At 36.2% G+C, this 13,655-nt stretch overlaps 1 protein-coding gene across 1 annotated transcript; it reads right to left on the minus strand.

Annotated features, from left to right (window-relative positions):
• Nucleotides 1–208: 208 nt before the first annotated feature.
• LOC145788267 (LRP2-binding protein-like) lies at nt 209–11,130 on the minus strand. The gene is made up of 7 exons (XM_082600049.1): nt 10,789–11,130; nt 10,497–10,610; nt 9,568–9,710; nt 8,347–8,504; nt 7,816–7,987; nt 1,673–1,838; nt 209–1,284 (listed from the first exon to the last, which is right to left on the minus strand). The coding sequence occupies exons 1-7, from the start codon at nt 11,011–11,013 to the stop codon at nt 1,219–1,221; spliced, it is 1,044 nt and encodes a 347-aa protein (XP_082456175.1). The 5' UTR covers nt 11,014–11,130; the 3' UTR covers nt 209–1,218.
• Between the last annotated feature and the right edge of the window lie 2,525 nt (nt 11,131–13,655).

A 13,655-nucleotide genomic window follows, 5' to 3' on the forward strand; every position in this document is an offset into this window, starting at 1 on the left:
CTTTTTTTCCGAATTTTTGACCCCCCCCTCTCCCATGTAACGCCAACGTAACGCTTTTTTCAATCCCTCCTCCCCCATGTAACGCTTTTTCACTACGAATTCAGCACAAAAAACTACCTTTCCGTACTCGAAAGCGTTACGTAACGTTTTGCTTGAACCCCCTCCCCCCAATGTGACGCTAACGTAACGCTTTGCATAAACCCCCCTCCCCCTCGAAGGCGTTACGTAATATTTGAACGTTCCCTTAGTGTAATCACCAACTGTGTATTTTAGTATTTCATTAGGCGATGGTTACCGACGCCTGGCAACACTTTTTATATCGTGGCATTTTGTTATGGTAGCCACTTTAACAAGTCGAAACTCTGCCACTGAAATTGACTACAATGCAACCGCCAACCAATCAGAACGTGTTATAAGAGGCTACTGTCCAATTGTGACCCTTCTAGCACTCATCCAGAGAGTTAATGCTTGTTTTGAAGTTTATTTGGTAATTACAGAAGAAAAAGAGCAATAGCAGTGGTGAGAATCGAACCCGCGTTAATGAAATGACTACTTTCTAACCCTAACCCCTAAGCCAACCAGCTGACAAAAAATCCATCACTTAATTTGCTTTCTATGATCTTCTTTGCGCCATTTTTTACGTCACTTAAACCGTAGCTTATGTTTGGTTGGCGGTTTCATTCTAGTCAATTTCAGTGGCAGAATTTCGACTTGTTAAAGTGGCTACCTTTTGTTATAAGTTAAGGCCTACTCTAAACTTAAGAAATCAAAATCTTTATCACCGGTATGAAAACATACATTACCAAGTTCAAAGAAATAATTCGGTAACAATCACAAAATTTATTTTTCATTAATTAAAAATAACCATAAGACAGTTCAAAATAGTCTTCATTTGCGCTAAAGGGCTGCTTAAATACCAAATTACGCTATTATCTTGCTATTCACCACCTCCTATTATCTATATCACCAACTCATGTAACGATCCCAAAAGTCCATCCGCCTTCACCCCAACTATATGATATAGCCCTCGCCCCCCAATATTGTCGTCTCTACACAAAACTGGGCTATATGTAGCCTGCTCATGTAGCCTATTTTTTTTATTGATTTGCACCCATGGTCTTGGGCTAACCTTTTTGAAACTACTTCACAATTTATAAATCAACAGACATCACAATTTATAAACATTCAAATGACATTGAAGAATAGCAACGATTCGATTCAAAGAAAACCATAAGCAACGCGCATATGAAAGTCGTAAGATTGTACCGGGTCCAATTCACAAGCCTGTAAAACAACAAGAACAGTTAGGATATTATTTATTTGCGCCAGACAAAGCTATCCATATTCAAAACAACGAAATAATACACAAACTGCAAATGCACAAAGGTCACAGAGAGCCACTGTTTGTGGTTGGGGTTTTGTTTGTTGGAACTTCTCTTGAGTTAACTGCAAACGGTTAGCTCCTTCAAGATTAAGGTATTAATCCGGACTTTTGGCAAAGGGAACAAATTCACTTTTAAGCCTCTCACGACAATCGATTCGTCATAACTGTTTATGTCAGATAAGCTAATGTCTTGATGAATTTACGTTTAACAGAAATAATGCACAAAACAGGCATTCGGAAGGGATTACAGAAAATGGCAAAACGGTGTTTTTTATACCAAAAACATACCCGAAGAAAATATTTTTTTGCTTCAGCTTCATCTTTTCTTAGACCATTGCCAACAGCCAAACAGCGCGACAAATAGAAGCAGGCGTAAGCAATGCCTTTGATTATGTAAGTCTCGATGCAACCTGTGTCTTTCGCAAGTTCGTGGGTGTCTGTGTAAGAAACAACTCTGCAAGAAATAAATGTAAATTCTCAGAGTTCACGGAGAGTTTTCTTGAAATAATTTTACTCTGCTGCCCAGGGGCGCCGGAACGGTTTTTGACTGGGGGGGCAGGATTATGAAAAAAGGGCATTTTTGTTGCTGAAAGGCCAATTTTTTTTTTAAATTTTAAGATAAGTTATAGCAATAATGCTCATCCATCAGCTCATCATCGAGTAATGATACAAGTGTCCGGTATAAAAGAACAATGGCACGGGACGGCATCATGCTATGTTACAATGATACACGCTAATTAGTAGGGCGATTTTTTGTCACTAAAGTTACTTTTTTTAGTTGTAGCCTACCAATTAACAAACGAAATGTAGAACCAAAATTTAATGGTTGTGGGATCAATATTTAAGAAGTTATAAAGTTACCAAAAGTCACTTTTTGTGCTTTTAGGTTACTTTTCATTTGTTAGGTCACTTAATCTTGCATACTTTTTTGCCTAATTCCCCTATTTATTTATCTTTCATTGCTACTGGAGAGATGAATTTACATTCTATGTAATGCCAAGACTTTTAATATATCTTCTACTATGGAACGGATTTTTGGTTTGCACGAGCCCACGTTTGTTGGTATTGCGTGTATTCCCAAAAACTCGTAAACGTGAAGTAATTTTTTTCGAAACAAATTGTGTTAACTACTGTATATTTAACCACTTGTTTTCCCTGCAACAGCTAAAGTGTTTGATTGACAGAAACTTCCTGCCAGAGAATGTAAAGCATTAAGGTGCGTCTACACGAGAAAGTGTTCTTGCTTAGAAATTCTTGCTTAAGCTAGTGATTAAGCTCGTTTCGTCTACACTGGCAACCTCGACGAAGATTTTGCTCGCTTGAGTCGCGGTCACGTGAGCAGGGCCTCCAAGAGCCCTGCCGGGCCCCGGTGCAGATGTTGCTGCCGGGCCCCCCAGCGCGACATGTCGCATGATATCTCACAAATCACAAGCAAAATTTGCGGTGCGCGTTAATCCACAAGGCCAATGCATAGGCCTACATGGTGTTTCGCACAGTGTTTTTATTTTAAAACCAGACCTGTTTAAAAAATAATACAAAGAATACATTAGGTTAAAGTATAAACACTCCACCATTTCACAAAGAATGCAGTATATATACATTGTACTGGTGTTTATGACTTTAAATTCAGAGATACACACTAGTTATACACAAAGATAAAAGGCTGTGGCTATAGTTACACTATGTAGTGTAAATATAGCCTCAATAGTGTTGCAAGATAAGGAATTCTGCCCAAATTTGAGAAAAAGTTTATAGCTGTTGAAAACAAAAAATTGTACAGTATCATATTTTGGAAATTTTTTTTGTCCCTGGCAAAGATCAAAACCCTAACCTTATTCCTAACTCTAGCCCTTACCCCTTCCTAACTTTAATCCTAACTCTGGCAACACCTGATTGTAACCATGGCAAAAAGTGGGTAAAAATATCCACTTTGAAGATAAAAATGGCAACACTATCCGGCATAGGTGACATACATATGTAGCATTGCATATGTGTGCATACAGCTTTACATTAACATACCGTACAATATCATTTCTGACCTTAAAATCAGCAGAGACTAGGAGACCAAACTTGGATGAATGCATTGCTATTGTTCATGACATTAAGAAATATATATATGATATATACCAACTTCATTTTAGGATCAATAGGATGCTTCTTATTTTTACTCCTTTAGTTTTCTTTGCTTGTTTAAGTGAAACTGCATTCAAGCAGGATTGAGGGTCACTTTCTCTTCATTTCTACAGCAAGCGGTCAGTAGAAAACAAAGTTGAATATATTTCTATTTTCAAGTCCTATCAATATAAATGTACCTACATCTATCGCTATACTATGTATCGATACCTTTACAAATACCCTGCATAACTACAGAATGCCTGTGTTGAGTCAATATTGACACTGTTCCTGAAATTCAAGAGTATGATTGGATTGGCCTGGCTGGAGAAGACTGCTAAGAAATACTTAGTGAAAACAAATAAAAAGGAAAACTTAAAATATATAAAAAAATATTTGTTTATATATTATACTAAGCATATTTTTGAAAATCAACACCTTTCTGCAGCGCTGGAAAAAGTAAGCTGCATTGCAATTATTAGGACACTTCTGATTCTGTCTAGAGTTAAAAAAACTGTACTTCAACAGAAGTAAAGATCTATGATTTTTTACTCAAAAAATTACACTTTCACTAATCTTCTAACTTTTTTTCGATTTTTGTTAAGACTGCTATAACATTTGGCCCTGCTACAAGGACAAAATTATTTTCCAGCACTGCCTCCACGAAACTTGATTGCATTCCAATATAGCAAAATCATTCAAGTCCTAAAAACTCAAAAATACTGTACTGTCTCAGGCTATATTAGAGAAGTTCCATGATTTCAGTATATATAATTAGTATCCAAAAAAAACACTTGAGCATTTTTGTACTGAAAAAGTGACAGTTAAAGACTTCTTGCTAAGCAATTCTAACAATATTTCAATACTGGTATTTTTTGCTATTTTCTGAACTCTTAAAATATCACACTAAACAAGATTATCTACAACTAAAATTGTACCAGTTCAACATGATTACACATAACTGTCACTGCTTGCTTGTGTCATAAATTGACAAGATGTTGGAAAAATGCATGGAATACTTTCTGTGTAAATGTGTAATGACTGTAACCTAACCTGATCAATCAATTGCTTATTAAAACATACCATACACACCCAAATATTCACATTAAAACAGCACTGAACTTAAAACACTAACACTGAAATTAAAACATTGAAATAAACTGAAATATTCATTCACACTGCAATATGTGTTTTCTGGAGTTTTTTAAAAAAGAATGCCCATGATGGGCCCAATCGAAATACGAAACTAACATAAAAAATAATATTTCATGCAAAATCGACCTTGGCACGCAAATTTAAACATTTTTTCAGGCCCCCCTGAAAGTAAAAAATTGAAAATTCTGTAGTCATAAAAAGAGCATACCCATGAGGGGGCCCAATCAAAATACGAAACTAATATAATACGAAGTAAAAAACAACATTTTATGCAAAATCGACCTGAGCACGCAAATTTAAACATTTTCTCGGGCCCCTTGAACTCAACAAATTGAAAATTCTGTAGTTTTGAAAAAGGGCATACCCATGAGGGGGGCCCAATTGAAATATGAAACTACCGTTAATTAATATAAAAAAAAATATTTTATGCAAAATCGACCTGAGCACGCAAATTCAAACATTTTGTCGGGCCCTTTGAATTTAAAAAATTGAAAACTCTGTAATTTTGAAAAAGGGCATACCCATGAGGGGGCGCAATTGAAACACAAAACTAATATAAAAAACAATATTTTATGCAAAATCGATTGAGCACGCAAATTTAAACATTTTGTCGGGCCCCATGAACTCAAAAAATTGAAAATTCTGTAGTTTTGAAAAAAGGCATCTTGGCTACCCATGAGGGGGCCCAATCGAAATACAAAACTAATATAAAAAACAATATTTTATGCAAAATCGACCTGAGCACGTAAATTTAAACATTTTGTCGGACCCCTTGAACTCAAAAAATTGAAAATTCTGTATTATAGTTTTAAAAAAGGGCATACCCATGAGGGGGTCCAATCGACATACGGAACTAATATAAAAAACAACATTTTATACAAATTCGTTGAAATCAACTTTAACGCGTGAATTTAGACATTTTGTCGGGCCCCCTTCAACTCACCGGGCCCCGGTGCAATGCACCGGTTGTCCCCCCCTCTTGTGGGCCCTGCACGTGAGTATCTAATCCCCAATGACGTCACGTTTTAAAAAGTTCGCGCCAAAGCATAGCAGTTCGCGCTAAAGTACAGCAGAGTAGACCAAGCAACTGACTGTTCTTTAACCATTTGAAGTTGTTGCAGTCTTTCAGTCATGGCTTCCCAGAAGTTGTGTAAAGAATGCTGCAAAAAGCGGAGGATGCAAACATGCAAACCCGCAATTTACTGCTTATTGAAGCATTCAGACACCTCAGTGAGGTTGAAATGTTGGAAACAGAATTTCGTGTCAGCGTGGGTGACTAGTAACAACCAGCAAGATCATTCCTCCGCTATTTTTATTACCCAGTGTACAATGGCAATGGTTTTCTGCTGAGATCCTGTTTTGGATTTGAAATTGGAAAATATTGTGCTTTCTATGGGCTATTTCGAGTACGGTCACCACCAGTTCAGCCCGCAACATTAATAAGAACTGGTTGGGATCAAAACTTAACGAAATCTTTTAACGATACCGCCCTGCCCTGTCTGGATACTGAGCTGAGAGGAGACCTGAGATTTTGGCGGGAAAAACATTTCTAAGCAAGAGAACTCACTTAAGCGCCCAGTTTTTCGCTCTGGAGCGTATTTTTTCTCGACGGCTCGCTTACTCGCCCATTTTCTTAAAAGTAAGCGGCACAAACTGCGATTAACTTAAAGAAACAAGAAGTTTGGCTAGCTTAAGCAAGAAAACAGTCGTCGTGTAGACGCACCTTTAGGCTGCATATGTGTAATTTGAATGTGTAATTATGATTTGAGTACAAATTGAAACTAATTGAGATGCTTTTTTATGTTGAATTGCTGCCATTTTTTCGCTTGCTTATTTGTTGTATAAAGTTACTTTTTGGTTACTTATTTGCAAAATAAAAGTCACTTTTTGAGTTTTTTAGGTCACAAAAAAATCGCCCTACTAATTAGTAAGCTAAAACCTCAATTGCTAAGGTAACAGGGATCAGTAGTCAGTAGATGTAACAGAAAATATATTTCGCACTAGCTAGTGCATCGTCAGTTCTGATCTCAGATCTAATGCATCGTCAGATCAGAACTGACGATGCACTAGCAAGTGCGAAATATATTTTCTGTTACATCTACTGACCACTGATCCCTGTTACCTTAGCAATTAAGGTTTTAGCTTTCGAGATATGGAACAGGGATCGTGTCAGAACAAGACTAGGTCAGAAAGCGAGGCAGACTCCGAGTCAGCTCAGCAGCAGCCTAGAGCAGTTAGCTACTAATTAGTAATTAGCCTACCTACTGTGATACAGATTTTTGTGTCGTGAATATTATTTTGAGGCGCAAATGAAAGATTATAATTAGGCTAAAAGCTAATAGCTGAAATTATTATATCGTATTGCAAAATGTGCAGTAGCTTACATGACCTTAAAAGGGCACCATTGCCCCCCCTGCCCCCCCATCCACAGAAAAATTGAGGGCAGGGGGGGCATCCGCCCCTGCCCCTCCGCCTGGGCCATCCGCCCCTGCCCCCTCCGCTTTCGGCGTCCCTGCTGCTGCCTTGCAGTGAAAGTTTGCATTAGAGTTTGCATACGCAAGTTGGAGAGAAGAGAAGATTTCTTGAAATTCGCTTTCAAGCCGATTTCCGCGACCTCCTTTAAGAATGTGATTAAGGATTTCAAAACATCATGTGACAAGCTGGTAAGAAGAAAGCGAGGAAGGCCAAAAGAAGATAGAGAGATTGTATGACAGAAGATATGGAAATAGTGGAAGTGAAGGAGGAAGATGCTGCTGATAGGACGATGTGGATTGCAGAGGACTGCAATCTGCACCAGCAACTTTACTTGAAGTGAGAATAAAGTCTGAAGATGTGACGATTATGTTGCTTTTTGACTTTCCCTATGATACCAAGTAAGCTATATGTTTTTATAATTAATTTTATACAGTGTTTCTACTTTTTCATGCATTTGACGTGTTTTTATTTAATTTTAATATATGTACCGGTAACATGTTTGTATATTATCTTTCATTATTTATATTAGCTTTTATTGTAGGCTACTTTGTATTGTTCTGGTTGTTGGCTAAGTTATTGTTTACCTTTGATTGTGACCACCCCTGACGATGGTAATTATAAACTGACAGAAAGTGAGATTTTCACGGTTTATCTAGCAAGAATGTAGCTTTAATTTCACATAAGCATACCTTCTAGCAAGATCACTTGCTTTCGTATATAATTTTTTATTATAATAAAGCTCAACCAATCTCCCTTGAGCATAAACGTTTCCTCTCTCTGCAGCCTCTTTCAAACATTCATAGGCATCTGCTTCATTCTTATGAATGCCCTTTCCTTCAAAATACATTACGCCAAGGATACCTGCAACAGCAGTAGACTACTTGTGAGTTTCAGAAAGTAAAACTTCAAGATAAAAAGATGCGGCCAAAGAGCATATTAAATCAGTACCTCCACATTTGGAAATGAGTACAAGGCCATATTACGTTTATTAAAAATTGAGTTCAAGATCGTTTTTATTTTATTTTCTATTCAACAGCACTGAAGATGAAAACAGTCTAGTTTTTGAAACGTTTCCTGAACATCAGTTTAATAGCTACATTTTAGACTCTTTATTTTTTGGTCATTTTATGATTTTTGACAAATTACAATTGAATTAACCTAACACAAAGCAGGTGATTACTGTCAATGGTAAATAAAAAAGAAAAGAGGAGCAAGCCTACCTTGTGATTCCAGACTTCCATTCCCGCACGCTTCTGAATGCCAAAAGAAGGCTCGTTTTAAGTTAAGAAAATCCGGACGAGAGTAGAGCATACCCAGCATTGTCTGAGCAAGTACGCTAGCTTTAGGGTTTCCATCGTTAGCTGCTAACAACCACCACCTGCAAGTCATCATGTGGAAGTATTGCAAGTTGTAACAATATCCAGCGATCTTTGTAGGCTGATTGACATGCAGTAGCCTATTTAGCTCTACTATGAATAGGTTTAGAGTAAATGTATGTAAAATTCCATATAAAAAATAACCATGTGGAAAATATATCGCATCCTTATGTTTGAGAGAGGGATATGTTCCTGGTGGATAATTTCCGAATAGGTATTTTCCAGTGTAGTAGGGATATTTTCCGTATGAATGTTTTCTGCATGGATTTTTACCCATTACAGTTTAGAGAGGCACTGGATAATAAACTAGGCTACAAGCCACAATTGCAGCTTATCATGACTGAAATGGACTAGTTACCTGTATGTATAAACAAAGCAATCAATTTAGCTAAACTGATATTAGCTGAAACGCTTGTTCTATATAATAATAAATAGTTTACAGTGCTTAAAACTTTGCATGATGACTGCATGCACAAAATTGAAAAAAATGTAAGGCTACCTTAAGTTACCAAAAGTTGTTGAACACTAAAAGACCAGAATGTTTCCGTGAGCCCGTTTCGGTGAGTCCGATCCCTATTCGGTGATTTTTTCAATTTTTTTCTTTTAAATTATCGGGTACCGTAGCCTAATTATCATTGCCGTTTTAGGGTTAGGGGTTAAAGTTAGAGGTTAGGAACTCACCGAATTGGACTCACCGAATAGTAGCAGACCCCTAAAAGACATACCCGATCTTATAATGTCTTATCATTTGATCAAATATTCTTAAGTTGTTTTTCTGTAAAATTGTTTCTTCAACAATATTGTGTTTCATTAATAAACCTGCTTAATGTTAACCAACACATATATACTCTACATACAACTCTTACCATAGTTTATTTTGTTTAAAAAGCTAAAAAACCTTATTAGCTAACAAGGAGAAAATAGATTAGTAACCTACTATGCCACTAACAATGAATGAATGATGGGAGTGTTGTTTTTGTAATCGTAACAATAGTTAATCTCTAGGAGAAACAATCTATCAAACTCGATAATTAATTAATTAAACATGAGTGATAATGTTTTTACTTCTCAGCTTCTTCATTGCTTTGCTTGGTGCCAAACCCTTCAAAATAAGCTCTTCCGATATTGTATTGCGCATGGTGCTTCAAATGAAGGGCACGCTTTGATGGAGACTGAGCAACTTCCATCATGAGATCAAAACCTTTTTTCTGCAGAAAAGTAAATACGAGTGTAATAGTAAAATAATTTAACAATTTATTTTCAGCATTCTTCCTTTCAATGGTACAAGACACCAATGCTACTGTGATATTTTTTAATTTAATAAATAGAAATATATTTTTTACAACGTACATAACCAAACTAACCTGAGATGCCCCGGTTGTTGCAATGCCAAAATAAACACAGAACATTGCTTACAGCATTTTTGACTGTTTACCTTGACATGTCAAAAAACTTTATCATGCTTTAAATGAGATGTTTGGTCAAAAATCTTATATAAATGTGAACAATGTTCTTATGCCCTCCCCATTTTTCGTTTATATAATATGTGGAATCTAATAGATGGAATAGTTCCGCGGCAACAAGGCTTCAACAATCGGAAACTTCACTCTGCCAATCTCGGTAACCGGGCCTATGTCAGTGATTCAAAGCCTCTACAAGTATGCGAAACTGCCAGGATTAAGCTCTGCAAGAAGCTTTCCCAGTCCGAGGATAAAGATTCAATCAATCAATCATATATATACAAATAGCAATAACCATGCTTTCTTTTTGCTTACCGTATATTAAATAATTATGAGACCATTTTAATAGTTTTACTTCAATCGTTTTTTTGACTTGACCATGTTCAAGTATTTTGTGACAACTGATACAGTAACCAAAAATAAGTCTAATTCTAAGAATTACAATGGTAATGAAGACGTAGCCCGCAGAGTTACAAGCAGAAAAGCAAGTTATTTTTATGACATTAGTCATGTCATCTGTAAGGTTTATCTAACCTTATCCATTGCAGTGCCAATGCCATCATAATACATTGTACCGAGTTGATATTTGGCTTGGTAATCCCAGTCTTTGATTCTTTCAAATTGAACTACAGCTTTCTCTAAAAAACCCTGAAGTATGTAAAATATATTTTAATAAAACTAAAAATATCAAAAAAAGCATGTCGCAGTCAAGACAATTTAATACCAGATTAATATTCATTTTAAGCTTCAAACTTAAAAATGCAGACAATGCAATATAAAATTAAAAATGTAACGATAATATACCGGTAATGTTGCGACAAGTTACCTCTTCGTAGTAAAACTGTCCCATCAAGAAAGGTGCAGTTTTATCACCAGCTTGGATCTTTTCTGCGAGATGACTTTCAATTTTTTCAAATAACTGATCATCTGTTACTCCACTCATTGTAAGTGTTTTGGTGTTGTCATCTGCAACTTCATCTTGTAAGGTGCTGATCACACTTCCAGCTCCTCCTCCTGCAGTTGAAGCAGGCTCTTGGAGTAATTTTTCCATTTTTTAATTTGTTGTATGTTGAGAGTTCTTACTTGCAATCCTAGTTCATACTTTTTTTTATTTTTATCCTATAAGTTTATATGAGCACATCAAATTATGGTAACATACTAAAGAGAGTTGACTGAAAAAACAAATTTGGTAATGGAAATTCAACGTTAAAATATGCCTCGATATTGACTGAGCAAGCTGGTGATTAAAAACTAAACTCTGAACTAATTTGTAGAAAAGATTTATTGTCATTGGCATACAAAGCCTTCTATGCTGGTGAAAACATCGTCAATCCAGCTAAAGTTCATATTGCACAGTACCGAATGCGAAAGAGTTGGCAAACAACTCCATAACATACAATTGCTGCAATGAATGGGTTCACAATAGATAGACAGGAATTAACCAAAACCTGGTAAAAATAAAAGACTTTGAATTCAAGGGAAGGTAAACGAAAGACATGAAGAGACAGTCACTTTACACGAAGATAAGCTGGAAGTGATTGAAATGTTTCGCTACCTAGGAGATATTCTGAGTAAGGACGAAAAAATGCAAGATTCTATAATATCAAGAATAAGAGCTGGTTGAAAAAAATTTATGGAAGTATCGGGGATTCTGTGTGGAAGAGTACTTTCCTAGAAATTGAAAGGCATTGCTTATAAAGCATGCGTGAGAAATAGAATGTGCTATGAGCTGAAGGATGGGCCATGAAGATTTAAACAGGTTAGAAACAACAGAAATGAGAATGCTTCAAATGATGTGTAAAAAAAACCTTGGGATAAAATTAAAATATTTGAGAGATTACAGAAGTAAAAAACATCAGTGAGTTTCTTAGAAACCACCATTTGCGATGGTATGGGCATGTGGAACGTATGTCTGATGACAAAGGGCGAGTGATGGCAAAGAAGATTTTTGTCCAGGGAAAGAAAGTGGGAAGACCAAAAAAGGGTGGCTAGAGTTGGTGAGAGACAACATCAGTGCAAGAAACCTGGACAGAATCAACCCTAACAACAGGGAAGAATGAAAAAAGGGCTGAAATATCTTTTATGCCTCACAAGTCAAAAAGAATGAGGATGATTATACGCCTCACAAGTCTTTAAAGAAGCAAAAGTGATGATGGAAAGCATTACGAAATTTGCTAGAAGTGTTTATGGTTAGTTAATTTTGGATACGAACTATCAAACACATGATCAAGAAGCCTAATCTAAATTCTGCCATAAGTTGCCCAGTATGTAAAACAGCATCATGTCAGAAAAAATAGCGCGGTTTCTTGTCTCTATAACAACTTTGTCAAGTAGCGCCACTTAGTGGTAACTTTAAACAACACAGTTGAAAATTTAATTAAACTGTGTCAAGTCATTCATATTTTTAGGAGGTGTGCGTATGTAGCCTAAAGGCTTTTATTTTTAGACAAAGTGCAAACTTTCAAAAGTTTAAAACGAATTTGTATTTTTTACGATGGGCCACTTTTAACTTCATATGTTAGATATAGTTCTTGCAAGAACTTAAAGAAGGGTCCATAAGTAAAACATGTTGGAAACTGCTGGAGGCCTACTGCTTCAGATTGAAATTTGACTGGCCATCAGTTGGAAAGAATGGTCCACGACAAGATTTATCAATTGAAACTCTATCCGTTGTTAGTGTTTGTCAATTTGAACAACATAATCTGTAGTTTAATCTTATTTTGTAGTTCAGGAAAACGGAAAAGTCAATGCATAACAGTGGTTTTTAAACTTTTAGTCGGCCTACCACAATTATTCAATCAATTGAAAACTAACACCTAAATGTGTTTATATGTCACAATATTTACTTTTATAAAGTACCGTAAACTAAGACTGGTTACTCCAGGGGTCTTATGCTTTCTGAAATATTTTTGTACACTATATTATAAAGATCATACTTTTTGTACCGTACGCTATATGCAACCGACTTAGGCTATAAGCTATTGAAAAGCTGTAGGAAAGTTTATTGAAAGAAGATGTATTTATTTCATCAAATTTAGCCACTTTCGCTACTTACAGTGTCTCTATAGTCAGAGATATCCTGCCTATGGGATTTGTTGTTAATTAGGCTAACGCTGCGGAACCCCTGTGGAAGAGCGGCTATAAGTGCCTTGTCTGGTGATTTAAAGATTTCTGCTTATATCGCGATAAAAACAAAAGATGAGTTCTGATGCGTAGCCCATGTCAAACGGACGTTGAAGTTTTAGATCAGCGGTAGGCCTACTCACCGGGGGTTTCCAGGGGCTCCTTAAAAACTTCAAGACTTTTCGGAATGATTGATAAATAACAGTTAAATATTGGTTGTGCGTTATTTGTGTAGGCTATTACGTACAAAAATTCTCAAATTGTGTGTCGTTTGAAATTTTAAGGGATATCGCACAAACAGTTGGTTTCCTAACTAAAAAATTCATACAAGAGTTAAATCTTTTTACAAGGCTATGTAATAGGCTACTGTCGGCTTTGCTCAACTTAATTATGAGAAAACAGATTGTTGATCAATGCTTAACTTAGAAATGCAAACGTTAATCAGTAGTCTATCAGGACTTAGGCCTACAGTTTTGCCTTGGCAGTGATTACAACGAGATATTGATTACGGTATATGAAAAAAGTGATAAATTGTTTGTAAAGGTTGCAAATAACTTATTTTATTAATTT

Source organism: Aplidium turbinatum, chromosome 2, assembly GCF_918807975.1.
Source record: "Aplidium turbinatum chromosome 2, kaAplTurb1.1, whole genome shotgun sequence".
In the NCBI taxonomy this organism is placed as follows: Eukaryota; Metazoa; Chordata; class Ascidiacea; order Aplousobranchia; family Polyclinidae; genus Aplidium; species Aplidium turbinatum.

What these genes read in the sequence shown, in the direction of transcription:
- LOC145788267 (XM_082600049.1), bottom strand. Translation starts at nt 11,013, where the DNA reads ATGGAAAAATTACTCCAAGAGCCTGCTTCAACTGCAGGAGGAGGAGCT. An exon ending in TGGAAGTCTGGAATCACAAG is followed by an intron (nt 7,988 to 8,346) that starts GTAGGCTTGCTC and finishes CTGCTGTTGCAG; the next exon opens with GTATCCTTGGCGTAATGTAT. An exon ending in GCAAGTGATCTTGCTAGAAG is followed by an intron (nt 1,839 to 7,815) that starts GTATGCTTATGT and finishes TATTTCTTGCAG; the next exon opens with AGTTGTTTCTTACACAGACA.